Source organism: Lepidochelys olivacea, assembly GCF_965140295.1.
Source record: "Lepidochelys olivacea isolate rLepOli2 genome assembly, chromosome: 13".
Lineage (NCBI taxonomy): Eukaryota > Metazoa > Chordata > Testudines > Cheloniidae > Lepidochelys > Lepidochelys olivacea.
Genome location: NC_140423.1, coordinates 9015060 through 9036974, shown reverse-complemented (window position 1 = coordinate 9036974; position 21915 = coordinate 9015060). Strand labels below are relative to the sequence as shown.

The window sequence follows — 21915 nt, the reverse complement described above, 5'->3', positions numbered from 1 at the left end:
ACACGTTGGGCATAAATTTAGGAAAGACAATATCCTCTTTCAAGGCTTTTGCTCAGTCAAGCACCATTCTGTGATAAGAAAGTGCTCATACGCAACCACATTTTACTGCTTTCCATTTTGTGTCAAAACTGGGTAGTTATGGAATACTTTGCTTAGTTAGTTTTTTAGTATAGAAACAGCCAGTCCCAACAGCAATGCAGTGAATTATTGGGCTCAAGAAGAAAAAAATCCACATCCAAAAACTCTGATGCTTTTCTCTTCAAAGAAAATGGCCAAGTTGATGTAAAGCAAAATTGGCTGAAATAATCTTCTGAGACGAGTCTGGAAATAAATTATAGCAATACAGTAGCCCAACCACTGCAATGTTTTTACCAAACAACCACAAATAATGTACCATATACCTATGGGAAAACATAATCAAGACACATTATTTAAAAGAATAGAAATGAATAAGTAGATAGCAATGAGGAGTTGTGAAGCATCATGCTAACCAGGCGGTAACTACACTTCCAGGGGTCCTCCAGCAAGTAGTGAATAGTCAAAAACAATCAAGAATCTGGTACTCTGTTGAATCTGCCATGGGGGTGTGTGTGTGTAACATATTGTGTAAGAAAACTACGCAGTCCACACAGTTTCCCCTTGTAGACTAAAGGACACATTTTCTGCTGACCTAACTGCATTGAAGTCAGTGAACTTTAGCCCTCCCTGTTCACTTAGCATCACCAAGTCTTATCAGATTACATCAAATAAAAATATCTAAATATGCTTGAAAGGATGGAAAGCAAATCTTACATCTTTTCTGGAGACATCCTGTGCAGCTGCTGTGACAGAGCCAGCAATTTCCTTTAATATCCTTAAAAAAACCTTATTGTCTTAAGTTTGTCTCTTTGGGTCCATTGTACTAAATGCAAAGTTTATATATTATTGTGGCCCAGGATTGTATGTAACTGCTCTAGGGGAGAGATGTGATGACAAGCCTGAATGGACCAAGGACTATATTGAACAATGTGCCAGACAAGAATGGTCTTTTGAGACAATACATGTGTTCCTAGAAAATACCTAAGGAGAGGTTAATACAAATCCCTCACCACTGGTTATGCAAAAACCCAGTCTTTTGAAGCTATGCCCTGAGGAGACTGTTTTTGTCTGCATATCACCTATTACATGAGACCAATGTCATATGCCTAAGCTGTATAAAGGAAAGACTATTTGTTCACGGGTGTGCTAGTTCTGAGCTAAAGCTGTGAAAGCTTGTAACCACAGAAAACTCCTTTGTGTGGTTTGAAGGACTGACTCCTACCAGAGCCCTTGTTGGAACTGCGAGGTGATCTCTAGTAAGCTTATTAGCATATTTGTAGGGTTTTTTTAAATACATTTTCTCTGTAATGCTTTCACTTTAAGAATAAATGTGCTTGCTTATAAAGAGCTGTATGGCGACCTTTGGTTGATGGCAATTACAGCTGTTCATAGCCTTTGGAGAGAAAGTAAAGCATACACACTGGCCTGTTTAGGCAGTCTGGCTTGCTGAGAATATCACAGCGTAGGTACTGAAGAGTGCAGGTTGGGAAAAACTCCATTCAGGAGCAAGAGATACATGGGTCTCTGCTCAAGAGAGTCGACAGCTGAGGATCTGGGACCCTAGAGTGGGAGCTCTTGCTGGACCACAGGGGAAAAACATTGTTGCAGTTGCCCTAATACATTCTTCCAGTTCTCAATCTGTTGAATGTTAAGTACCATCCATTGTATATTTTGTTTCTTTAGTTGCATTAATGGCCTCTCTCATAGCTCAACTCTACAAAGAAATGTTGATAGATTTTTCTGCTGTGCACTTTAATTTCCACTCTGTCATGAAAAAAGCCTAACACTTTTTTATTCTATTTTGGAAATTATGAAACTACATTATAATTGTATAGACTGCTTTCTCAGTGAAAATTCAAGATGCACAATGGTATTGTACAGTGTATGTGGAGGCCCAGATTTTGTAGAAAAATGTCTGCAAAATTTCACTATTTGCATATGCATTTGCCATCGGACATCTGTCTTTCTGTCTGCATGCACAGTTATAGCTGTGCAATGTGTGTGTGTGCAAATTAGGCACATACATTCATGCTTTTATGCAAATTGTATTTGTTGCTCACACTTTTGAATATTTTGTCCTAAATCTCTCTTATTCCACTTTTTGAGTTTACTGCGAGAAGCAAGTGGTTCCATTTACTAAACTGCCTCATGAGCAGAGGAGGTTCATCCATTTGGACAGAAGTCTGTTTGCCTCTCTTGGAGTTTTACTTCACATAACTTCTCTGTGGTGCTTTCAGTCTCACCAGGCTCCAGACTACATTCCCAAATCATACAAGAGTTCACCTCAAATCTGGCTAAACTCTGTGTGATTTGTACTCAGTGCATGCATTAGTTTTCTTTCCCAAGATGTTTATTTTGTTCTTCAGTTCCAGATGACAGCACCCTTTCTGATTTTTTTCAATCATCTCTCTAGACCCATTTGTTCTCTTTATTCACATTAGCTTGTCTCTTCGTGCCTTGTTTGAGGTTGAGAATCTGATGTCTCCAGTAATTAGGGAGTGACATCCTCTGTGAATTAGGTTAATTGCTTGAAAGGTCAAAATATGCCATTGATTACAAAAAAAAAAATGGTAAAAGAGCATGCCAGGAGCTCTCAGCTGCTCCCCAGGGAGCGGCATCTGAAAGGAAAATGCTGCTTCTACTTTACTTTTCTGTCTGTGTGATGCAGGGTACAGTTTAGATTAGACATATTTGCAATTTATTAAATCTGCAACAGAATTTCAAGCATCTGTCTCATCTCCATGCCTTACACTTGTTTATTTAATTGGCACTATTTATTTATTTTGATGACACTGCTGCATAAATTTGGAGGGTCTGATTCTCATTTTGCATTTGGGGTGATGAGAGTGGTAAAAATGGCTTTTTACCATCTATTTAATCCATTTTTTGTGCACTGGTGAGCTTTAGTCTTAGATACTACAGCAGTTGTCTCTATGCTGGCCTCAAGTTCATATCTTCTAAATTGCCTCTTCTATCATCTTCACTGCTTCTTTACATTTAGTAGTGACAACTCTCCCTATTCTTCATTCATTACATTGATTATCCAGACAATACTTCATTGATTTGAAAATAGTTATTCTGGCATTTTAGTGGCTTCCAACTCTTGCCTCTCCTTATTTGACTGAAATAGTATGTTTATTTTATTTCCTTTTCACTCTCATAGGCTATGGCTTTGCACTTGTGTCTGTCTTCCTTTCCTACATTTAAAACTTTGAACGATCCTGGTTTTAGTTTTTGCCCCCCTCGTCCTTGGCTGACAAAATACAAGGAATGAAATGCTGGCCGCATTGGCGTCCATGATAAGACTCCTGTTCCTTCACCCAAGAAAGTTTAGAACTCATGATGGTTTCTAGATCAAAATATAATGCTTAGTTTAGTCAGGGCTAGTCTGATTCCGATTTGATTTTATCATATGTTATTAACTACTGAGGTAGTGTGACCTAGTGGAGAAAGTATTGGACTGGGACTCAGGAGATCTGGGTTCTATTCCCAGCTCTTCTTCTAGATGACTTTGGGTACGTTGCTTCCCCTCTCTGTGCCTCAGTTTCCCCATCTGTAAAATGGAGATATGGTCAGTGGTCTCCCTTGTAAAACACTTTGAGATCTTCTGATTTAAAACTGCTGTATAAGAGGTATTATTATTATTGTTGTTTCATATTCATATCTATGGGGTTGTTCTCAGGTTCTGCAGTGCTTCATGAAGGACCTACATTTTGGTGTATCAAACACAGCTGGTCACAGCCGTAAGGCACCCCATTTACAGACAAGTGTAACTCTTGCACTTACTTCAGTTGTAAAGGATCATGGTTAAAAGTGGCAAGGCCCAAAATGTCCTACCATCACACAAGCATGTTTTCTACTTTCAACTAGTCCCTTGATAGTTTAAAAGAATATCAGCCCCCCAAAACAAGAGCTTCAGTGGACCTAAAACGCCAATGCCAGATTCTCCAGTGGTGTGAATTGTTGTGGCTCCATTGATGCCTTTTGTTTACATTAAGAATCTGTCTCAGCGTGGCGGCTGGATGAAAATCATGTTCTGGTCCTGCAAACTGGCAAAAGATTGAACTTGAAGTTGCTTCTCAGAACAAGAGTCTTGTCCATTTTGATTTTTGCTGGAATCACAACAATGAAATCATCAAGGAGAGGAGAACAAAGGCAAAGTGCAATTTTCATACACAAGTCCAAGATGGACAATGGACTGATTCAACCGGGAACCTAAGATTTTCAGATGATTGCTGCTTTCAACACTGAACAAATATTTACAAGTTATTATTGTAAGTGGAGAAGTATTTGTATAACTGTAGCACCCGGAGAACCTACTCAGGTTTGGGATCCCATTTTGTACAAATATAGGGCCAGATTTTGCTATCCTTATTCTCTGAGCCATACCTTATTCTGCAAGAGGTTTCTTTGGAATGAATGGTATTGCTTGAAGAGTAAGGTACTATTCAACATGAGTAAGGGTCTGAGAATCTGACCCAGGGAGTATAAGACAGCAATTATCAGGATGCTTTTAAATTAGAAATTGACAGTTTTAGGAAAGTATTACAAATTTTGTGCTACTTTTAAACCATGAACTTTCCATCAGTGATCGCTTTATTCTTCTACCAAAATTGGTATGTAGAGCATTCACTACATGAGCTTTGCAATTTGGGGGGGGGGGCGGTGGGAGGGCGGGGGAAAAAAGGAGGAAGGGGAGGATTCCATCAGTTCAAAGCCATTATTAACTTGGGTTAAAGAAGATCTAATGTAATATGGTCATCACTACATGTCTGCACATAATGATTCATTCCTTTTCTATGGGGAGATGATTAAATTAAGTATCTTGTAAAACCAAATTAGACTGAGAAGGTTAACCAACCTTTAATGATTCTGTAACATTTACCAGCCATTTAAAAACATAAACTGTAAGACACAGCTCAATAAAGAATTAAAGTTATCACTGAAAACTGCATGAAATTTTAGCCTGTCTGTTTCTACACACGAACAGATGAGGGTGGGGGTTATTTTATGTATTTATTTATTGCATTGGTATGAGGCGTAAAGGACCGAGTGGAAGGCTTTTAGTTTTTTGATAAATACCCCATTAGCTCTGCATTAAGTCTAACTAATAAACATCAGTCTTGTTTTTACCCACCTTAGAATAGTGGTAATTATGATGCAATTGTAACACGAAAACATTACAGGCCATCTTTTCAAAGAGGTGTGAGTGCAACTGTTCTCAGATTTTGTTTGCACAATTGTACATCTTAACACTGTGAAAACCCAATCTTTACTGCACAGAAATGAGGTTGCACGGATGTGAGAGAGATCAGAGGTTGAAGACAAAGGGAAAGCGAGGGCAGCAATTAGTCTGCAGTTCTTTATTATTAACATCTGAGCCAGAAAGAATCCACTCAGGTCCCAGGATGACTTTGCAGAGCTAAACATTTGAGTGCATGCATCTGTGCATGTATAGAGAGATACAAATATTATCTTTTTTTTACTTATCAAATGGGTATGTTTGGTATGATCTTGAATCACTGAGATACAAGGAACCCCACAAAGCCATTTTTACATAGTAACTTTTCCATGCAGAACTGCACTTCAGTAATCATTTCCAAACTGAACAAGAATCAATCTTAGGGCTCGGGGAAGTGAGTGCCAAGTCGCTAGGATGTGAATATGAAGCACAAAAGCCATTCCGCACTAACTCCCTGTGTAGAAACTCTCATTCTGCACTAAGTGGATTAACCATCTTTACCAGCCCCCGCTCCTCCAGCCATAATATATTCTGTAAGGCTCTGTCTTGCACATAATGGTTTCTTTATCACTTTCTCTAATCATGTGCACATCCCACAGAAAGTCCAATCAATCTGAAGGGGACGTTTTCACACAGTGACACTCATAGGGTATGTCTAGACAGGGGCTGGAGATGTAATTTTTTGCTCAGGAAAATATACCCATGCTTGCTCTGATCAATCAGTGTAGTCGCCGCAGCACTAGCAATGGGACGGGCTAGCTGCCGTGAGTACGTGCCCAGGGTTTCAGATGAGATCATACTTGGGCAGCTAGCTTGCACCTGCTGCTTGCGCTACCATGGCTGCATTGCTATTTTTAGCATGCTAGCTCAAATCAGAGCTAGTGTGGGTATGTCTACCTGAGCTGGAATTACCCCCATCAGGTCTAGCGTACGCATACCCTCTGTCTCAGGCAGGCAGGAGATCAGGGCAACGGATGCCTTGCTATTTCATATATTCAACTGTCATCTTGTTGAAATAAATTTGCATTACTTGACAAAGTAATGTCCAGAAGGCTGCATTCGTTGTAAAACAGAAGACATGCACTGTCAAGTGCAGATTCTTGGTGTCTTCTTTTTAATGATATGCCAAGTCATATGTTAACTTTGACTCAGTTGAGAAATGAACTTGGCACATTAGTTAATGAAGAGCTAATGTACAGTGCTCTTGTCAGCACTCTCTGTGCATGATAATTCAATCAGTTGCTTAGGAGGGTTGTTCAACAGGTGTAACAAACTTGATTTAATATTGACATGATTTACTAGGAGGTGTATTTTATTTAATCTATGTTGTACCTGATGTGATAAGAAATGTTTCTATTTCAACAGGTTCTCTACTGATGTTCGTAGATCATGTATCTGTTTTAGTGAAATTATATCAGAGACCTCTTTCAGATGATATGTTTCAGACCTGTGTGATACACGACCTGGGTTTGGTCAATGTTCTGTGCTTCATCAGTTCATGTGTTCTCTCTCTTAATGAGGTCTAGGTTGTTCAGTGTGTGAGTGCATGAGCTCTTCAGATCAGAAACGCACTAAATTCATGCTTATACAGTGCTTGCAGAACTAACGGGCTGAGTATTGATTATCAGAAACCCATGACTGCTTCAAATCCTGTCTCGGGTTACGAGGGAGAATGGGTTTGGTCATCTCATTCTAGTCCCCACATCTTAAAAACCACGCTGTAATTCATCACTGTTGGCAGTGGCTGACCCAGAAGTGGAACAGTAAGGCAGGAGACACTTTAGCAAGGCTCTTTGGAACAGCTTTCGCAGCGTCAGTCCATGATATCGGATGGAAAAGGCCTGTGGGATGATAATGGCCGTTTCTTTGCATGCACAGTGGCACACAGCCAGCACTGTTAGCCTGTTACTTTAATTTCTGCTAAATTCAAACACACACACTATGTGGGCTAGATTGGGCTGTCCTTACATTGGTGAACCCTTACTCATACGAGTAGCCCAATTAGTGTCAGTAGGAATCCTCACTTGAGTAAGGGCTGTACAGTCTAGCCCTATATGTGTGCCTAGATACTACACTGATGAGTACTGTAAAAAAAGATATAATTTATTTCAATTAAAAATATAGAAACAAGTATCCCTATGCAAACTATTTAGATGCGCTAACAGTAGTTAAATTTGCAGTCACAAAGATGCCCAATACCACAGCAGCTTATGCCCATCCCACTCCACCTAGATATATACAGAATATGTGGATGTATGTATATGGTATTCACTTCAGCAGGCCATATTTTAACAATCTACCTTTTTTTCACTGAACACTACAATACCCTGAGAAAGTGTCCAGCAAGAGCAGTGTCTTGGTTAAGATGGAGTAAATATGTATAATACTGAATACAGAATACACACAATAATGGTAGGATTGTCACCTGCCCTTAAGACAGGTTTCAGAGTAGCAGCCATGTTAGTCTGTATTCGCAAAAAGAAAAGGAGGACTTGTGGCACCTTAGAGACAAACAAATTTATTTGAGCATAAGCTTTCATGAGCTACAGAATGCATCCGATGAAGTGAGCTGTAGCTCACGAAAGCTTATGCTCAAATAAATTTGTTAGTCTCTAAGGTGCCACAAGTACTCCTTTTCTTTTTGCCCTTAAGACAGTGCACCTTTGCACATGGGTCACAGCATGGAGAGCTGAGCAGATTCTGTAAAGCTGTTACTCTCCTCCAACAGAGCCAGGCAGGAATTGGGTAGGCAGCTGAAGGGAATGGGCACATTGGCTGCACCCATCCACATATCAGGCAGCAGAGCAGAGATGGCATGGAGGAGGAAGTAATCTGCTACTAGTATATACTAGGTATTGGATAGTGGAATGCTATCAGCTTACTTCCTTCTTGCAGCAAAGAGGGAACCAGGGAAGGAAATGTGACTTTCTCAGAATCTATGGAACCCACCCTGGGGCTGTACAGCTACTTGCCCCCTTACTTGTTATGCTACAAGCTAGGCATTCATGTCAAGTTCCCCAAATCTTTCTTTGCTTCCTGCTAATTTGGATCTCACAATGGAAAATTATAATAGTCACACATGAGAATCAGAGCAGATTGCAGCAAGAGCCACAGCTGCCTGGTTCTCAGTTCACATCATAAGAGGCATTTAACATGTCTCGTGTGTCCTTATAGGGTTGCAGGTCAAGGACAATTGATATAATCAGTTTTCTAGAACTGCAATGTATAAAATGTTATTTTATTGGTCAAAGTGCTGCATCAAGGGAAACAAGGGTGAAGGGACAGAAAAGCCATGAGGCCCAATCCTACAAAGCCTCACTTGGGTTGTCATTCTTCTTCACAGGAGCTGTCTCAGTGAGATCAATGCAATTACTCACATGAGTAAGAATTTGCAGAGTCTGGCACTTTGTAAATTCCTACACCTAGGCATCTCTCGTGAATATAAAAGAATCTTCTTTGCTTCCTATCGGCAATATAGGGTACCAAATTTCTGAACTGTTACGTTTTCATACACCGGAAACTATATCATGAAGTCTGTTTCTCTAGAGCCTGGTGTTCTGGATACCTGTGTGTACTACAGTGTCTATTATATCTCCTAAAATAGATTTTATTTTATTTTCCATTTTCATTAACCATAAGTTTTGGCATACTGTTCAGAGATTTGCAAAAAGAAAAGGTGTACTTGTGGCACCTTAGAGACTAACAAATTATTTGAGCATAAGCTTTCGTGAGCTACAGCTCACTTCATCGGATGCTGTAGCTCACGAAAGCTTATGCTCAAATAAATTTGTTAGTCTCTAAGGTGCCACAAGTACTCCTTTTCTTTTTGCGAATACAGACTAACACGGTTGCTACTCTGAAACCTGTTCAGAGATTATTATCTCTATGGAATGCATTAAGATAACATACATTTCAAATCAAACATCTTGTGCAACATATTTCTACTGAAATTTCTCCTATAAAGCATTTATCTAAGGATGGATTCTTTGTTTGTATCAGTTTTCACATCATTTACAGGAGAAAAAAGGGAATGCTACAAGAGAAAGGAGAACAAATCATAACTCATGCAATCTTGTTCCAAGTCAATGTTCCTTTTCTCAGCTCAAGTTTATTGATCAGAAAAATGTTAAGGTTGTTGAATACTTTGTTCTCATTTCACAAATGAGGACCAGGGTTATTGTAGAAAAATAGGACTTGCATGTATCACAGGAATTTGCCTTACACGTCTTTTAAAAAGCTAAAACAGCAAAATTCACAGGGATCTGCAGTACCATAGAGAACAAAGACAGTTTGGTTGTGCAAGCTGGAAAGAGTCCAGTGGGACTATGTGCACCTGCACAAGGATGTGATCCTGTTGGGGAGCTTCCTGCTAGCACCCCCAAAGGTGGTAGCTATCTAGAAGTGGGGCAGAGCAGTGATTACTGCGATGGCTATTATAGCTGGCGGAGTTCAGAAGGGCATGTGTGCTGCCATCATTGAAAGAGTGTCCATTTAGGGTGAGCTAGAATCCCTGCTGAGACTCCTTTGTGCCTCCTCCAGTGTGGGCCATGGATTGCCAGCCATAATCTGTCCCTCACTATGCATGACTCTCAAATGAGCAGCGTAATAACGATGCCCTCCATTTTTCTATTGATTCTTGTTTGTTTCTGTAGCCAGTAAACTTGGTCCAGCCCTGCTTTCCCCTTTCTCTTGTTTGGGTACCCTTATCATCAGTTACATATATTATTGCAGATCATTATTTGTAAGCTGTGTGTGCCCATCTTTTAAGTCATTCTTTCCACCCAATAATAACAAATGTTAGGCTGTCGTGCATCAGCTATTGGGGGGGTGGGGGTCATAAGACCATGCAGCTGCAGGAGTCCATCCAATCAAGCAACATCCTCTACCATCATAATGATAATTTCCCACTTTAACAGAACACCCTGCTGCCAAACTCCAGTGATAATAAGCCTGTCATTGTGCTCCTAGCAATATCTGGAAAATAGGCTTTTTGCAAGGCAAATGAAGAAGCTGATGATTAGCAAGAAACAAACCAACGATTCAATACGTTGCTGGCCACACATACCAAACCATTGATTTCCCTCCCTGCTGGGCAACAGCTGTTTGGTTTGCTCTGCGGATAAGCTTTGTTTCTGCACTGAAAGGGTGCTGGCACCGCAGTGATGGACTTTGTTATTGCAGGATTTGGAGGCATGGGGCAAGCTATGCTGCAGTGGTGCATGTGGGTGGGTCCTCCTGAAGTTGCTGAGAACCCCAGGAGACCTTGTACTGCTAAATTCTAGAAATATTCTCATAGCAAGGTAACTGGGCTGATTTTTGGAAGGAGAAATCTATACCTCTGGGAGGAGGCACAGGAAGCTGTAGAGGGCCAATGTTGCCTTAAAACATGCAATCCCTTGAAAAAACTATAAGGCTGGCGTTGATCATGAAACAGAGGAAGCTTGGTTATATATTATCATTATCCTTCCAGAGTATCCAATCCAAACAGGGATAGTATTTTCACAATATGCTTCTTGGATAATTAGGTAGATTTCAAATGCAATGCTCTTGCCTATTACATTTCTGAATGACGCGCAGGTTTCCAGCTCACCAACCACGCATTACTGCTAAATGAGAAGATATTGATATTTTTTTTCTCTTATTTCAAGGGACCTATGTGATGACGGTGACTGCAAATGATGCCGATGATAGCACTACAGCCAATGGGATGGTGAGATACCGGATTGTGACCCAGACCCCACAGAGTCCATCACAAAATATGTTTACCATTAATAGTGAAACAGGAGACATTGTCACAGTGGCTGCTGGACTTGACAGAGAGGTGAGATTAAAGGAAAAAATATAGATGTTTCTGGTTGTCACTGATTTACTGAACTGTAAAATCCAGATTTGGATTTACATCCAAATGTTCTAAAGCTTGGAGCCATTTGTATTCAGGATTCTGTTTCAGAGTGAAGCCATGAGGTTCAGATCTGGATGTGACTTGCACAAAGTTCAGAGGTGGGGATCTTCGGGTTCTGGTTTGGACCTTTCGTCCTCATCTTCCTCAGTCTATGAAACTGTGGGATAGTCTTAAAAGTTTTAAAAGCCTTATCCCTGGATAACTTAAACAAAGCCGTGGAAAATAAACTGTAGAGAACAGTTCTTCACCAGCAGGGCTCTGGACAAAGGTCTTTCCCATCTCTAACTTCTACAGGTCTTTAAATTTTATCTTTGGAAACAATTAGAGCACCATTGTGAACATTTTCTTAATTTCTTAATACATGTAATGATTAAACGTAATGCTAGATCCCAAACACTGCTTCATTATCGGGCATTAAAAAATTCACCCACTAGTGTTAGCGAATCAGCAAGGTCCCCACTTAATAGTGATTATGTTGACAACATTAGGAAAACGTCTATTGCTGTTAAGGCATATTAAGGCACATGTGCTTTTGTTTTGAGAAGCACTCTTCTCTAAATAGATCTTCTTGCTGTCATTATAGAATATGCAAATGTTCCAAATGGAAAAAAGACTCTGTTATGTCATAAAAACTACACTCCACCAGCACAGATTAGCTAAAGTGAGTCTCACAAGCCCCCTCCTCCCCCACCCTTCTTTGGAAATGCGCTTCTTATTAGATAAAGTCAGGCTAAATCCAGTGGTAGGCTTTCCAACCTCTCGCAGAAAAAATGACCAGATTATCATAAATGCTAGGATTTCCTGTCCCCAGAACCAGTCACTAAGTGGAACAGAAAAGAAAGTGGAATGTCTTGTCCCTAAATTAAAACCAACTGGGTTAGCCCAGGCAGTGGAGATTCCTGTCCTCAAAATCCATTCTGATTAGCTGATGGTGGAGGAAGAATTTATGCCATGTCTTTTTCTCCATCATCCAATGATTGGTTGGGTTACCACCTTTCAAATGTTGAACATGGCGATCTTATTTTCTGAACTATATAAAAGTGATCGGTAGTGCTAATTGTTTACTGTACTGTGATCTCCCACTGATAATATGATGAACACTCTTTAAAAAAACCTCAACAGGCTCCACACTCTGCGATAGTTAAATTTACCAAGGTGTTTGTGGTTTTCTCCATTTTAAATCTAGGTGGCAATACCACAGAGGTAACTGTTACAGCGCAAGTCCAGTGCCCAGTGTACCACGTTTTTAATGGGTGCCTTCCAAAAATTAGTTAAAATGATCATCTTTTTCCTCCCTTAACTATGCAACCCCTTTCTCTCTCTGGATAGAGACTAAATGGGTAAGAGGTCCCATTCAAAGGACTGGCGAACTGATTGGTTCTCTGAGATGCCAAAATTGTAGGAGTGGGAGGATGCTGAAATTTTCTGTCACTGTTTCTCCATTCATTCAGTCACTACAAGTTGCCTTCACTATGCGTCAAGGCATCTAGGTTCCAAAGCACTCTGTTGAGAGTTGGCTGCTGAACACTTTACTGTCAGTGTTTCTATCTGTTTCATTCAAATACCTCAGGCTGCCTTTTGCTTCAAGGCTACACTGAGGTTTCAGGATTCCATGTGGCTTCCATGCATCTCAATTCAGCCTGGGAGCCGAAATCCTAAACACAGCCTCAGAGCAAGGGAAGGTGGTCACTGGTGAACACGGAGAACTGGATAGAAACATTGACAGCAAGTCAGCAGCAGCCGGCAGAAGAGGGCCCCTGTGGCAGTCAGAAAGATTTGGAATAGAAACAAGGGGTGCTGGATGGAGCTGGCACAGAATTGGGGCTCACCCAAGGAGCAATGTTAGCTAGTGCTGACCCGGAGGGAGAAGGCTCAATGAAACTGCTGTCTGTGGAGCTGGTCAGATGAAAGAAGAACATTCAAGAGATTGGATGTGAAGACAGGAAACAGAGCCGAGGAAAAAATATAACACTCCAGTTTGCCTCTTCCACAGTCTGATCTAGGCGACTTTGCAAACATGACAACAGGCATTTCCACATTCTCTCTCTTTACAAAATCAGAAACTTAACTGAATCGTAAGCAGATGCTGGAGCCTGTTGCAGACTTGTGGTAGAAGAGAGGTTATAGGCAGCACAGGAATCACTAATAGCCCTCCTAGAAATGACAGGACAGCAACCAAGTACCCAAAGCTGGATCCTAAATCCTAAGGGTGGAATCCTGTGGAAATCAATGGCAAAACTCCAGTTGTCCTACTGACTTTTAGGTCTTAGAGAGGTCCTAGTCTTTTTTAGTAATTTCAGTGGCTTAGGGCCAGGGGTGCAAGGCAAACGAAGAGCAAATCAACTTAAAAACTCACTGGCCAAAACAATCACACACAAAAACCAAGGCAGAATCTTTGCTTCCCACCTCCCACCTTTATCAGTTAGCATGTGAAATGTTTTTAAGGCCATATCTATGCTACAGAGCCAGCTGTGCTGGGATAGCCCCCTGTATAGGCACTGCATATGCTGATAGAAGTTCTTTTGCCAGCATAGTAAATCCACCTCCCCTAACAACGTTGGCTATTCCAAGAGAATCGCTCTTCTGTCAGTTTAGTTTTGCATCTATACTGCGGGTTCTGCTGGCATAGCTATGTCCCCTGGAAGTGTCAATTTTTCACACTCCTAGCCAGCATAGGTGTGCTGGCACAACTTTGTCATGTAGACCAGGTCTAAGGCTCTCAGAAGAAGCTTGCATTTTGGGCCATCTTCCCTGTGACTTTATTCCTAGGAAATTGAGGCATGGTAGCAGTAAGCAGTTGGAATAAGGATATCGCTGGGTCCCATAGCTGGGTACAAGGTTGGACAAAAGACAGTGAATCCAAACCTCCCAGGTCCAGACATAATCCTTGGTGCTCCCTAAAGCAATACGATGTGTTTATTCCCAGTGTTTTTGTTGCTTTTCAGGTGGCACCAAGATAATACTTGGAATTGGAGTGAAGAATTTATATTTTATCAACCTAAAATCTTTTTTTTCTCAAATCTAAATAGAAACCTGTATCTGGGAACTTTACTAACCAGACCAAAAATGTGTGCTGAATTCTTGAAAGAATAGGGACTAAAGTAGATTTTTGTTGTCTGTCCATTGTTAGGAGCAGGAGCCAAATGGGAGCAGGATGTTGAGATCTGGATTATAATGTGAAAAAGTCTGATCCATGTGGTGAAGATCCTATAAGATAAATTCTATGGGCTGAGGCCAAAATCATAATTTTCTCAGATGTTTATGTACATATCATACTGTCTGTGACATTGGACTGTTAGATTGTATTCATTAATGATCTGGAGGATGACGTGGACTGCACCCACAGCAAGTTTGCAGATGATACTAAACTGGGAGGAGTGGTAGATACGCTGGAGGGTAGGGATAGGATACAGAGGGACCTAGACAAATTAGAAGATTGTAAAGAAATCTGATGAGGTTCAACAAGGACAAGTGCAGAGTCCTGCACTTAGGACGGAAGAATCCCATGCACCACTACAGACTAGGGACCAAATGGCTAGGCAGCAGTTCTGCAGAAAAGGACCTAGGGGTTACAGTGGATGAGAAGCTGGATATGAGTCAACAGTGTACCCTTGTTGCCAAGAAGGCTAACGGCATTTTGGCCTTTATAAGTAGGGGCATTGCCAGCAGATTGAGGGACGTGATCGTTCCCCTCTATTCGACATTGGTGAGGCCTCATCTGGAGTACTGTGCCCAGTTTTGGGCCCCACACTACAAGAAGGATGTGGAAAAATTGGAAAGCATCCAGCGGAGGGCAACAAAACTGATTAGGGGACTGGAACACATGACTTATGAGGGAGAGGCTGAGGGAACTGGGATTGTTTAGTCTGCAAAAGAGAAGAATGAGGGGGGATTTGATAGCTGCTTTCAACTACCTGAAAGGAGGTTCCAAAGAGGATGGATCTAGACTGTTCTCAGTGATAGCAGATGACAGAACAAGGAGTAATGGTCTCAAGTTGCAGTGGGGGAGGTTTAGGTTGGATATTAGGAAAAACTTTTTCACTAGGAGGGTGGTGAAACACTGGAATGTGTTACCTAGGGAGGTGGTTGAATCTCCTTCCTTTGAGGTTTTTAAGGTCATGCTTGACAAAGCCCTGGCTGAGATGATTTAGTTGGGGATTGGTCCTGCTTTGAGCAGGAAGTTGGACTAGATGACCTCCTGAGGTCTCTCCCACCCTGATATTCTATTATTCTATTGATATAGAACCTTATTTTCAGTTTAGAGTAAGACCCTTTTACACAGCTCTATAAATATAACTATCTGAGCCTTAGTGTAAATGAGAATCAGGCTCATATTCGAGGTCTACCAACAACACCTTGCATTGGATAAAATAGTTAAACATGAGTGGTAAAGGTGAGATGGAGAAGACATTTTAGCTCATCTAGTTCAGCATTTATATTGCCTGAATGTTCCCTACATTATATTTTTAGTGCTCTCTCTCAGAGTCTTCATTTAAATATTAATATTGATAAATACTGGTTTCTTGGAAATATGTAGATAAATAGATTATATTTGTTACAGTCACCAGTAAATGATCAGCTTTGCAACTCAGTTTGTCATGTGCAGTCTTTCAGCTGACTATCAAGATGGAAGACCTGCAAGAAGTCTATTTTGAGGCAAATTTTGGTAATTTAAAGCCACATATAAACTCTGATTTCTGACAAACTGAGGAGGAAATTAAAAACTCAGCCTCCAAATGTGTCTGACATTGAAGATAGCAAAATGAAAAGCAAAGGTATTAAAATATTGATGGCTTTAAAGTTATCTTACCTGGTTCCCATTAATCTGGATGTAAATATGGTTACAAAGCTCTGTGTCCATTCATTCATTATGACTATGCTTAATTGAATGGATCCCCAAGGAAGATAAAGAAAATTGGACTGCACTTCATAAAAATTATTAGAGGACTTTTTAGCAACTGTCTGATTTAAACTCCTGCCTGCAAAAAGGGTAAGAAATGCCAAAGGTGGAACAAAAGAGCATCTATCCCATTGAACTAATAGGAGAAAACGATGGGGTTTTAGAATGTAAAGAGCCATAGATTCAAAGGTACACTGAAACACCGAGGCTAACAGCAGCAGATTAAGATCAAACACTTGCTCTAAAACCGGCCAAAGTGAAGCAGATGTAAAAGGCTGTTGGAGAATGTATTAAGACAAGGGAAAATCAGGCAGTGACTAGAGCGTGGAATATTTGGATTTGCAAGACAGGATATAACTAAACTGTAGGGGAAAAGCCACGCTCTTTTATTTGGTTTATATCAAGCTGCTGGCCAGTTGTTAATCATTTTATCTGCTTAATTTTAGCAGTATGTCCGGACTCCAGTCCTCATTATTCTCTCCTTGTCTGCACCACCCAGGTGCATGCTGGAGATAAATGGGCCAAGTGCATCCTTATCACATGGCATGGGAGTGTGCACAAACTCGCATCTGTTTCCTATTCTAACAAGTAGCATTTCTCCCTGCACCCATGGGATAGTGACCAGGACCACACTGAGTGTTTATTCCACACTCTCACTGAAACTCAAAATTGTCCCACCAGCCTGGGATCAAACTCAGACTGTCGCTCTGAAGGCCGGTATGCCAACCACTGAGCTCTTGATGCAGTAATTCAACTCCACCAGCTACACTGATTTATCTTGTGGCAGAATATCTGTCTCAGCAGCACAGTAACCTTCATCAGGTCTACTGCATAGGCAATATCATCCTCTGAAGAGCTCCCGCTACATATTTTATGAATGAGGCCTTTGAGCATGTGAAAAAAAAAATACCAAAAAGAGAAAAGGAATTGGCTGATTCCACACACTGCTGGCAGGCCAATAATTGTCGAGACATCTCAAATGTCACCCAGGCTTATTTGAGATAATAAGTATTTCAGCTCTGCCGTGATTGTAGTGAAATGGTGCTAACTTTTTGAGATCTCCTTTTGAAGGTGGTCTTTTTCCAGTGTATTCTTCTCCTCTTAAAAATAAGTAAAGAAGAGAGTTAAGTTGCTTCTTCAGAATTTTCTGCATGCTTATAATTCTTTTTTAAATGATTGGAGCAGTGCTTCTGAAAATCCTTTTAAAAATATATGACAACCAGTTCTGTGATTACCACCCTTGGCTTTCTGAGAATGTGATGTTGCTAGTTTCTTTCTCAACCCAGTGAAAGATAAAAGGGAGTGCCTGCCAGCAACTGAGCTTGTGGCTTATTTTATTTATGAATGAAACAGCAGGATTTTTGGGGGTGTGAGAGGAAAGGTTCCTCTCGCTGGTTGGAAGATGTGGCTTGCCTCTTCTCCAATATGTCTTTGTTGAAACTAGAACTTTTTGGGAGAACAGAATTTTGAAAGAGTGCATTTAAAAAACAATGTCCTTGCTTTCTTCATGTATTTCAGCTAGGCCAGTGTCAGGATTCATTTGTGTCCTGCATGGTAACTATTCTGAGTATGTAGGTGAATGAGAACAGTTGTCTTCTGGTAATTGCAGGAGCCATTTTGTTAGAAACCCATTGGTAACTTTATTGGAGAATTATTGGGCTGGATGCTCATGTGCACCAGAGTTTTGCTCAGTGCCTGGAAGAAGAAGGAGGAGGCAGAAAGGACATTATATCTCCAGTCCTGGGGACAGCTGGGGGCTAGTTTAGCCTCTGTGGCAAGTTAGAGCAGCCACAGAGTTGCTCTAATTTACACCCTCTGGAATGGTGCTCTGGGCACTATTCCACTGATCTAAGCTTGCTGAAATACAGTGCATTCCAGCATGCTCCTTTTCTCTCCTGGCCAGTCCTTTACACTAGGCACAAGATGTAGATAACCTAGACTGGCTTCACTGGCTTTATGACACTAGGGAATCCACTGTGACAGGACAATCTGGAGCAGAGCCTTATTGGCAGCTTTAATCCCCCTTTATGCCACTGGAACAGCACAAAAGGGATTTAGCCTACGGTTAGGATCTGTGTTTTTTATTTCTCGCCCTGCTTATCAGTGTGCTGCTATCCAAGCCTACTCCTCCCTCTCTGAATAAGACTATAATAACATCTGCTGCAACATGATACTGAAGGATCTTGACATGATACAAGGTATACCTTGGCAAATCTATGCAGATCAGATGGGTAAGGGTGTATGGGGGCGGGGACAATGAATGAGAGGAAAATAGCATCTAACGAGCTTGTCTGTGTTATATGAATTTGTTTCATATTTTCCTCACCAAAATTAGCCATCTCGAAGGAGCAGCAGTGGCTGACAGAAAGTTGGTAAGGGCTTGTTACTTTATGGCAAGCACCCTTAAAGGTGAGCTGTATTTTCCATGTACTATCTGAGTCTTTTGCCTTAAATAAAGAGATATTGCTGTGTAATAGTTCCTTTTTTATTTCTCCATTGTTTTCTTTTTCAACAAGACGGAAAACAACTAGGCTCTGTCTGATTTTCATGGGCCTAAAGGATGTTATTCAAAAATGGAGCCCTGAGGTCAGTGCATTAAAAACACATGCAGAAAAATACTCCAGCAGTTGCATGCACAAGTGCGGAAATTTGCAAATATGTTGCTTGGTACACTCTTGCACATGCACACATGTATTTCTGTGTGTTCAGATCTTGAGTCTCCATATTTGAACATGTGACCTTAAGGTTTCCAGGACACTTTATCTCAGAGTGCTGTGACTAACCACTGGAACAAACTATCAAGGGAAGAAGTGGATGCTCCATCTCTTGCTGTCTTCAGATCAAGACTGGATGCCTCTCTGGAAGATGAGCTTTACTTAAACGCAGGTTATTGCACTCAAAACAGGGGTAAAGAGGTGAAATTCTATGGCCAGTGTTAGGAAGGAAATGAGACTGAATGACCTAATGATCCCTTCTGGCCGTAAAATCTGTGAACTTATGAAAGAAGAAAAGTTTGTCTACAATATTAAAATATAAGTTCTCCCCAATGTAGTCATGTGGTGAGCTGTGTGCCAATTGTCTGTCATACTCCATCCCAGGGATTTTTGTGAAGCACAGAGAAGCCCTGTGTGATGAAAGCCACTCTATAAATGTCATTTATCACCAAATACTCCAGATACATTTTAATTCTGCAGGTCCATGTAACAAAAATGTAAATACTGAGGCTTTATATGTTAATATGTCTGAATATCATTACTTAAAAGATAAAATGGGTTAAATTATTCACTTATGAAATTATCCCACTTCCACTGCAGCATTATCTGTCAAAGGAAGAGCTGATTAGCTGTAAACTGAATTTAGCCAGTAAATGTATAGTTGATTCGAGCTTATATTTCTACATTGTATGTAGGGCTGATTTGAACTTGTTCCACAAGTCCAACACACATTTCATTTTCTCATTAGGGATCAGAATGACCTTCTGTCAGTAAATTATTGTGAGGAGTGCTACTACTCCTCAGTGAAAAGGGGTCAGTTTATTAACCCCATTTAGTGCCTTTGGAAACATAGCATACACCCAGTGTAGAGCCGCTCGTAGTAAGCTGTAGATGTCAAGCATTAGGAACCCACTCCAAATACTCTCCATTCAGCATTGCTCCACAGAACCAAACCCACTGAAGTTGGAGTTCCAATATTTGGAAGATGTATAAGGAGGCTCCGGAAGGAATGCAGTTTGCCCCTATTAACGAGGGGGTATGTCACTGAAGTTTGCAGTCCTGGATTCACAGTGCCCAGAAATGTTATTTTCCACCATCTGTGTTTGCCCAAGTGGTTGTGAACTTTTTTTTCTGATGCAGCCCTTTCCAATCATCCTAGTGCCCCCTGAACTAGATTACTGCAAGGCATTCTATATGAGACTATCCTTGAAGATGGTTTAGAAGCTTCAGCAAGGGTAGAAGACTCCTGCCAGCTTACTTAGCAATATTATAAAGATTATATAGCTGTCCTGGCTTCGTGTTTGCCTCTGATGAAGTTCAAGGTGAGGATTTTGATTGCAGAGTGGTTTTGATTGCAGACTACCTTATGGAGAGACTGCATCTTTCCTATGAACCATCATAGTTGTTGCTGAGACACTTCTGCTAGTCTTCCCTATATTTTAAATCTAGAGGTTAGATTTGGGGCATACCAATCCTCAGATCTGGATTTGTTGGTTGTGTTGGTTGAAATTAAAGAAATCACATAAGAATTATCTATGTATTTAGACTTTTGCGTGATGAGGGAGATGATGTGCTGAGATGGTGTTGGAGCAGAGAGTTTAGTTGACATTAGTCAATATGTTATCTTCTTTGTTATGTTTCTGATGGATGCATTTTACACATTATTAAATAAGACCAATTTAAAATGGCCCCTTAAAGATCAGGTGAGGGAGCAAGATAGAGGATAAGTGACTATCCACTCACCAAGCCAGCCACTGAATGAATCAAGTAAAGAGGAGGAAAGTAAGGGAGGTGGTGACAGAAACATCATTCTAAAGTATCTGACAAGGTGTGTGTCTGGTCTGGAAATATTAGAATAAGTGGTAGGGGTAGGAGTGCTGGCCATGACTCATAGAGTTAAAGGTAGCCCTAGAAAACCCCGTTCTGTCACTTACCATGGTGAAGTTTCACAGGTACTACAATGATAGTATCAGTGACTTAAAGAGAGACTGGAGGAGCTTTAAGCCATGGAAGTAGTCAGAAAGAGAGAGAGAACTGGAGCATGAGCACAAGTGTCCCTAGGAAAGAGATTTGATGATCATAGGAGAAGCGGATCATTCAGCTGAAGCAGAATGAAAGGATAGAGAAAAGGAGATTTAAAAGCTGTATCAGCCCTATGAACAGAGAGAGAAAGGAACCACAGAAATTAGTTAGGCTCCTTCTGCAAAAAAAAGAAACGTTCCAAGGACTTCCCCTGATTTCTCTTCCTGCTTAGAAGGGGGGTCACACTAGCACATTCAATTCTAATATCAATAGTTATCATTTCACAAAATCAAGTGAAGGAAGAAGATGAGCTGGACACAAACCTAATAGGCCAAAGAACAGTTAGTCATATAAGCTACAAAGCCCTGATGGCAGTTTGAATTTCAGGCAGATAGCTCACCACAGCCCTAGTTCTATTCACTAAGTGTACTACCTGTGTTTAAATGCACATGCTGGTAATATCATGACAAGTTTTAGGAAGTAAATAATATTGACAAACACAGATAAACACTAATAAAGACAAAGTAAAACAGAGCAAAGCACACACATTCAATCACCTACTCGGGACACACTGAGAGAGCAAATCACTTAGATGCCAGCCTGTATCTTTGGGAGCAGTTCTAGATCAATAGGTCCATGTGACATTTTAATCCTTGACTTCCTGTAGTCATGCTGATGAAAAGGAGGTGCAGGGCTGCACACTTTGGACATGGTGAATCAGCAGTACATCTGTTTAGCTAGAAGAGCTGCTTTCAGGTTTATGTGACCTGCGCTGGGTGATCCATAATCTGGTGGCTTCCATGGTGGATTATCACATGCATTCTTGCTATTTCAGTCATGCGCTCTGCCTGCAACTTGCTGAAGTGACACAACATTGGTACAACACTCACCAGCCAGACAGCAAATCAAAAGTGTCTATGCAAAATTTCCAGCCCACAGTGCATTTTATGTGTTCATCTGTAACTTTTTTTAAAATTTTGAACTTTTCTTCAATAATTCCTTGCCACATTCAGTCTATCTTGGTAGGTATTTATACAATCAATGTGGTACATGAGCA

The 21915-nt window shown here is 40.8% G+C and overlaps 1 protein-coding gene across 3 annotated transcripts in view; it reads left to right on the top strand.

The window, feature by feature from the left end:
* CDH4 (cadherin 4) overlaps positions 1-21915 on the top strand; it is a 665178-nt gene that overhangs the window by 533015 nt on the left and 110248 nt on the right. For all 3 annotated transcript variants that reach the window (XM_084645889.1, XM_084645891.1, XM_084645890.1), the window contains one exon: positions 10969-11141. In XM_084645889.1, the coding sequence (XP_084502015.1) occupies positions 10969-11141 (173 nt within the window). The remainder of the gene's footprint in view (positions 1-10968; positions 11142-21915) is intronic.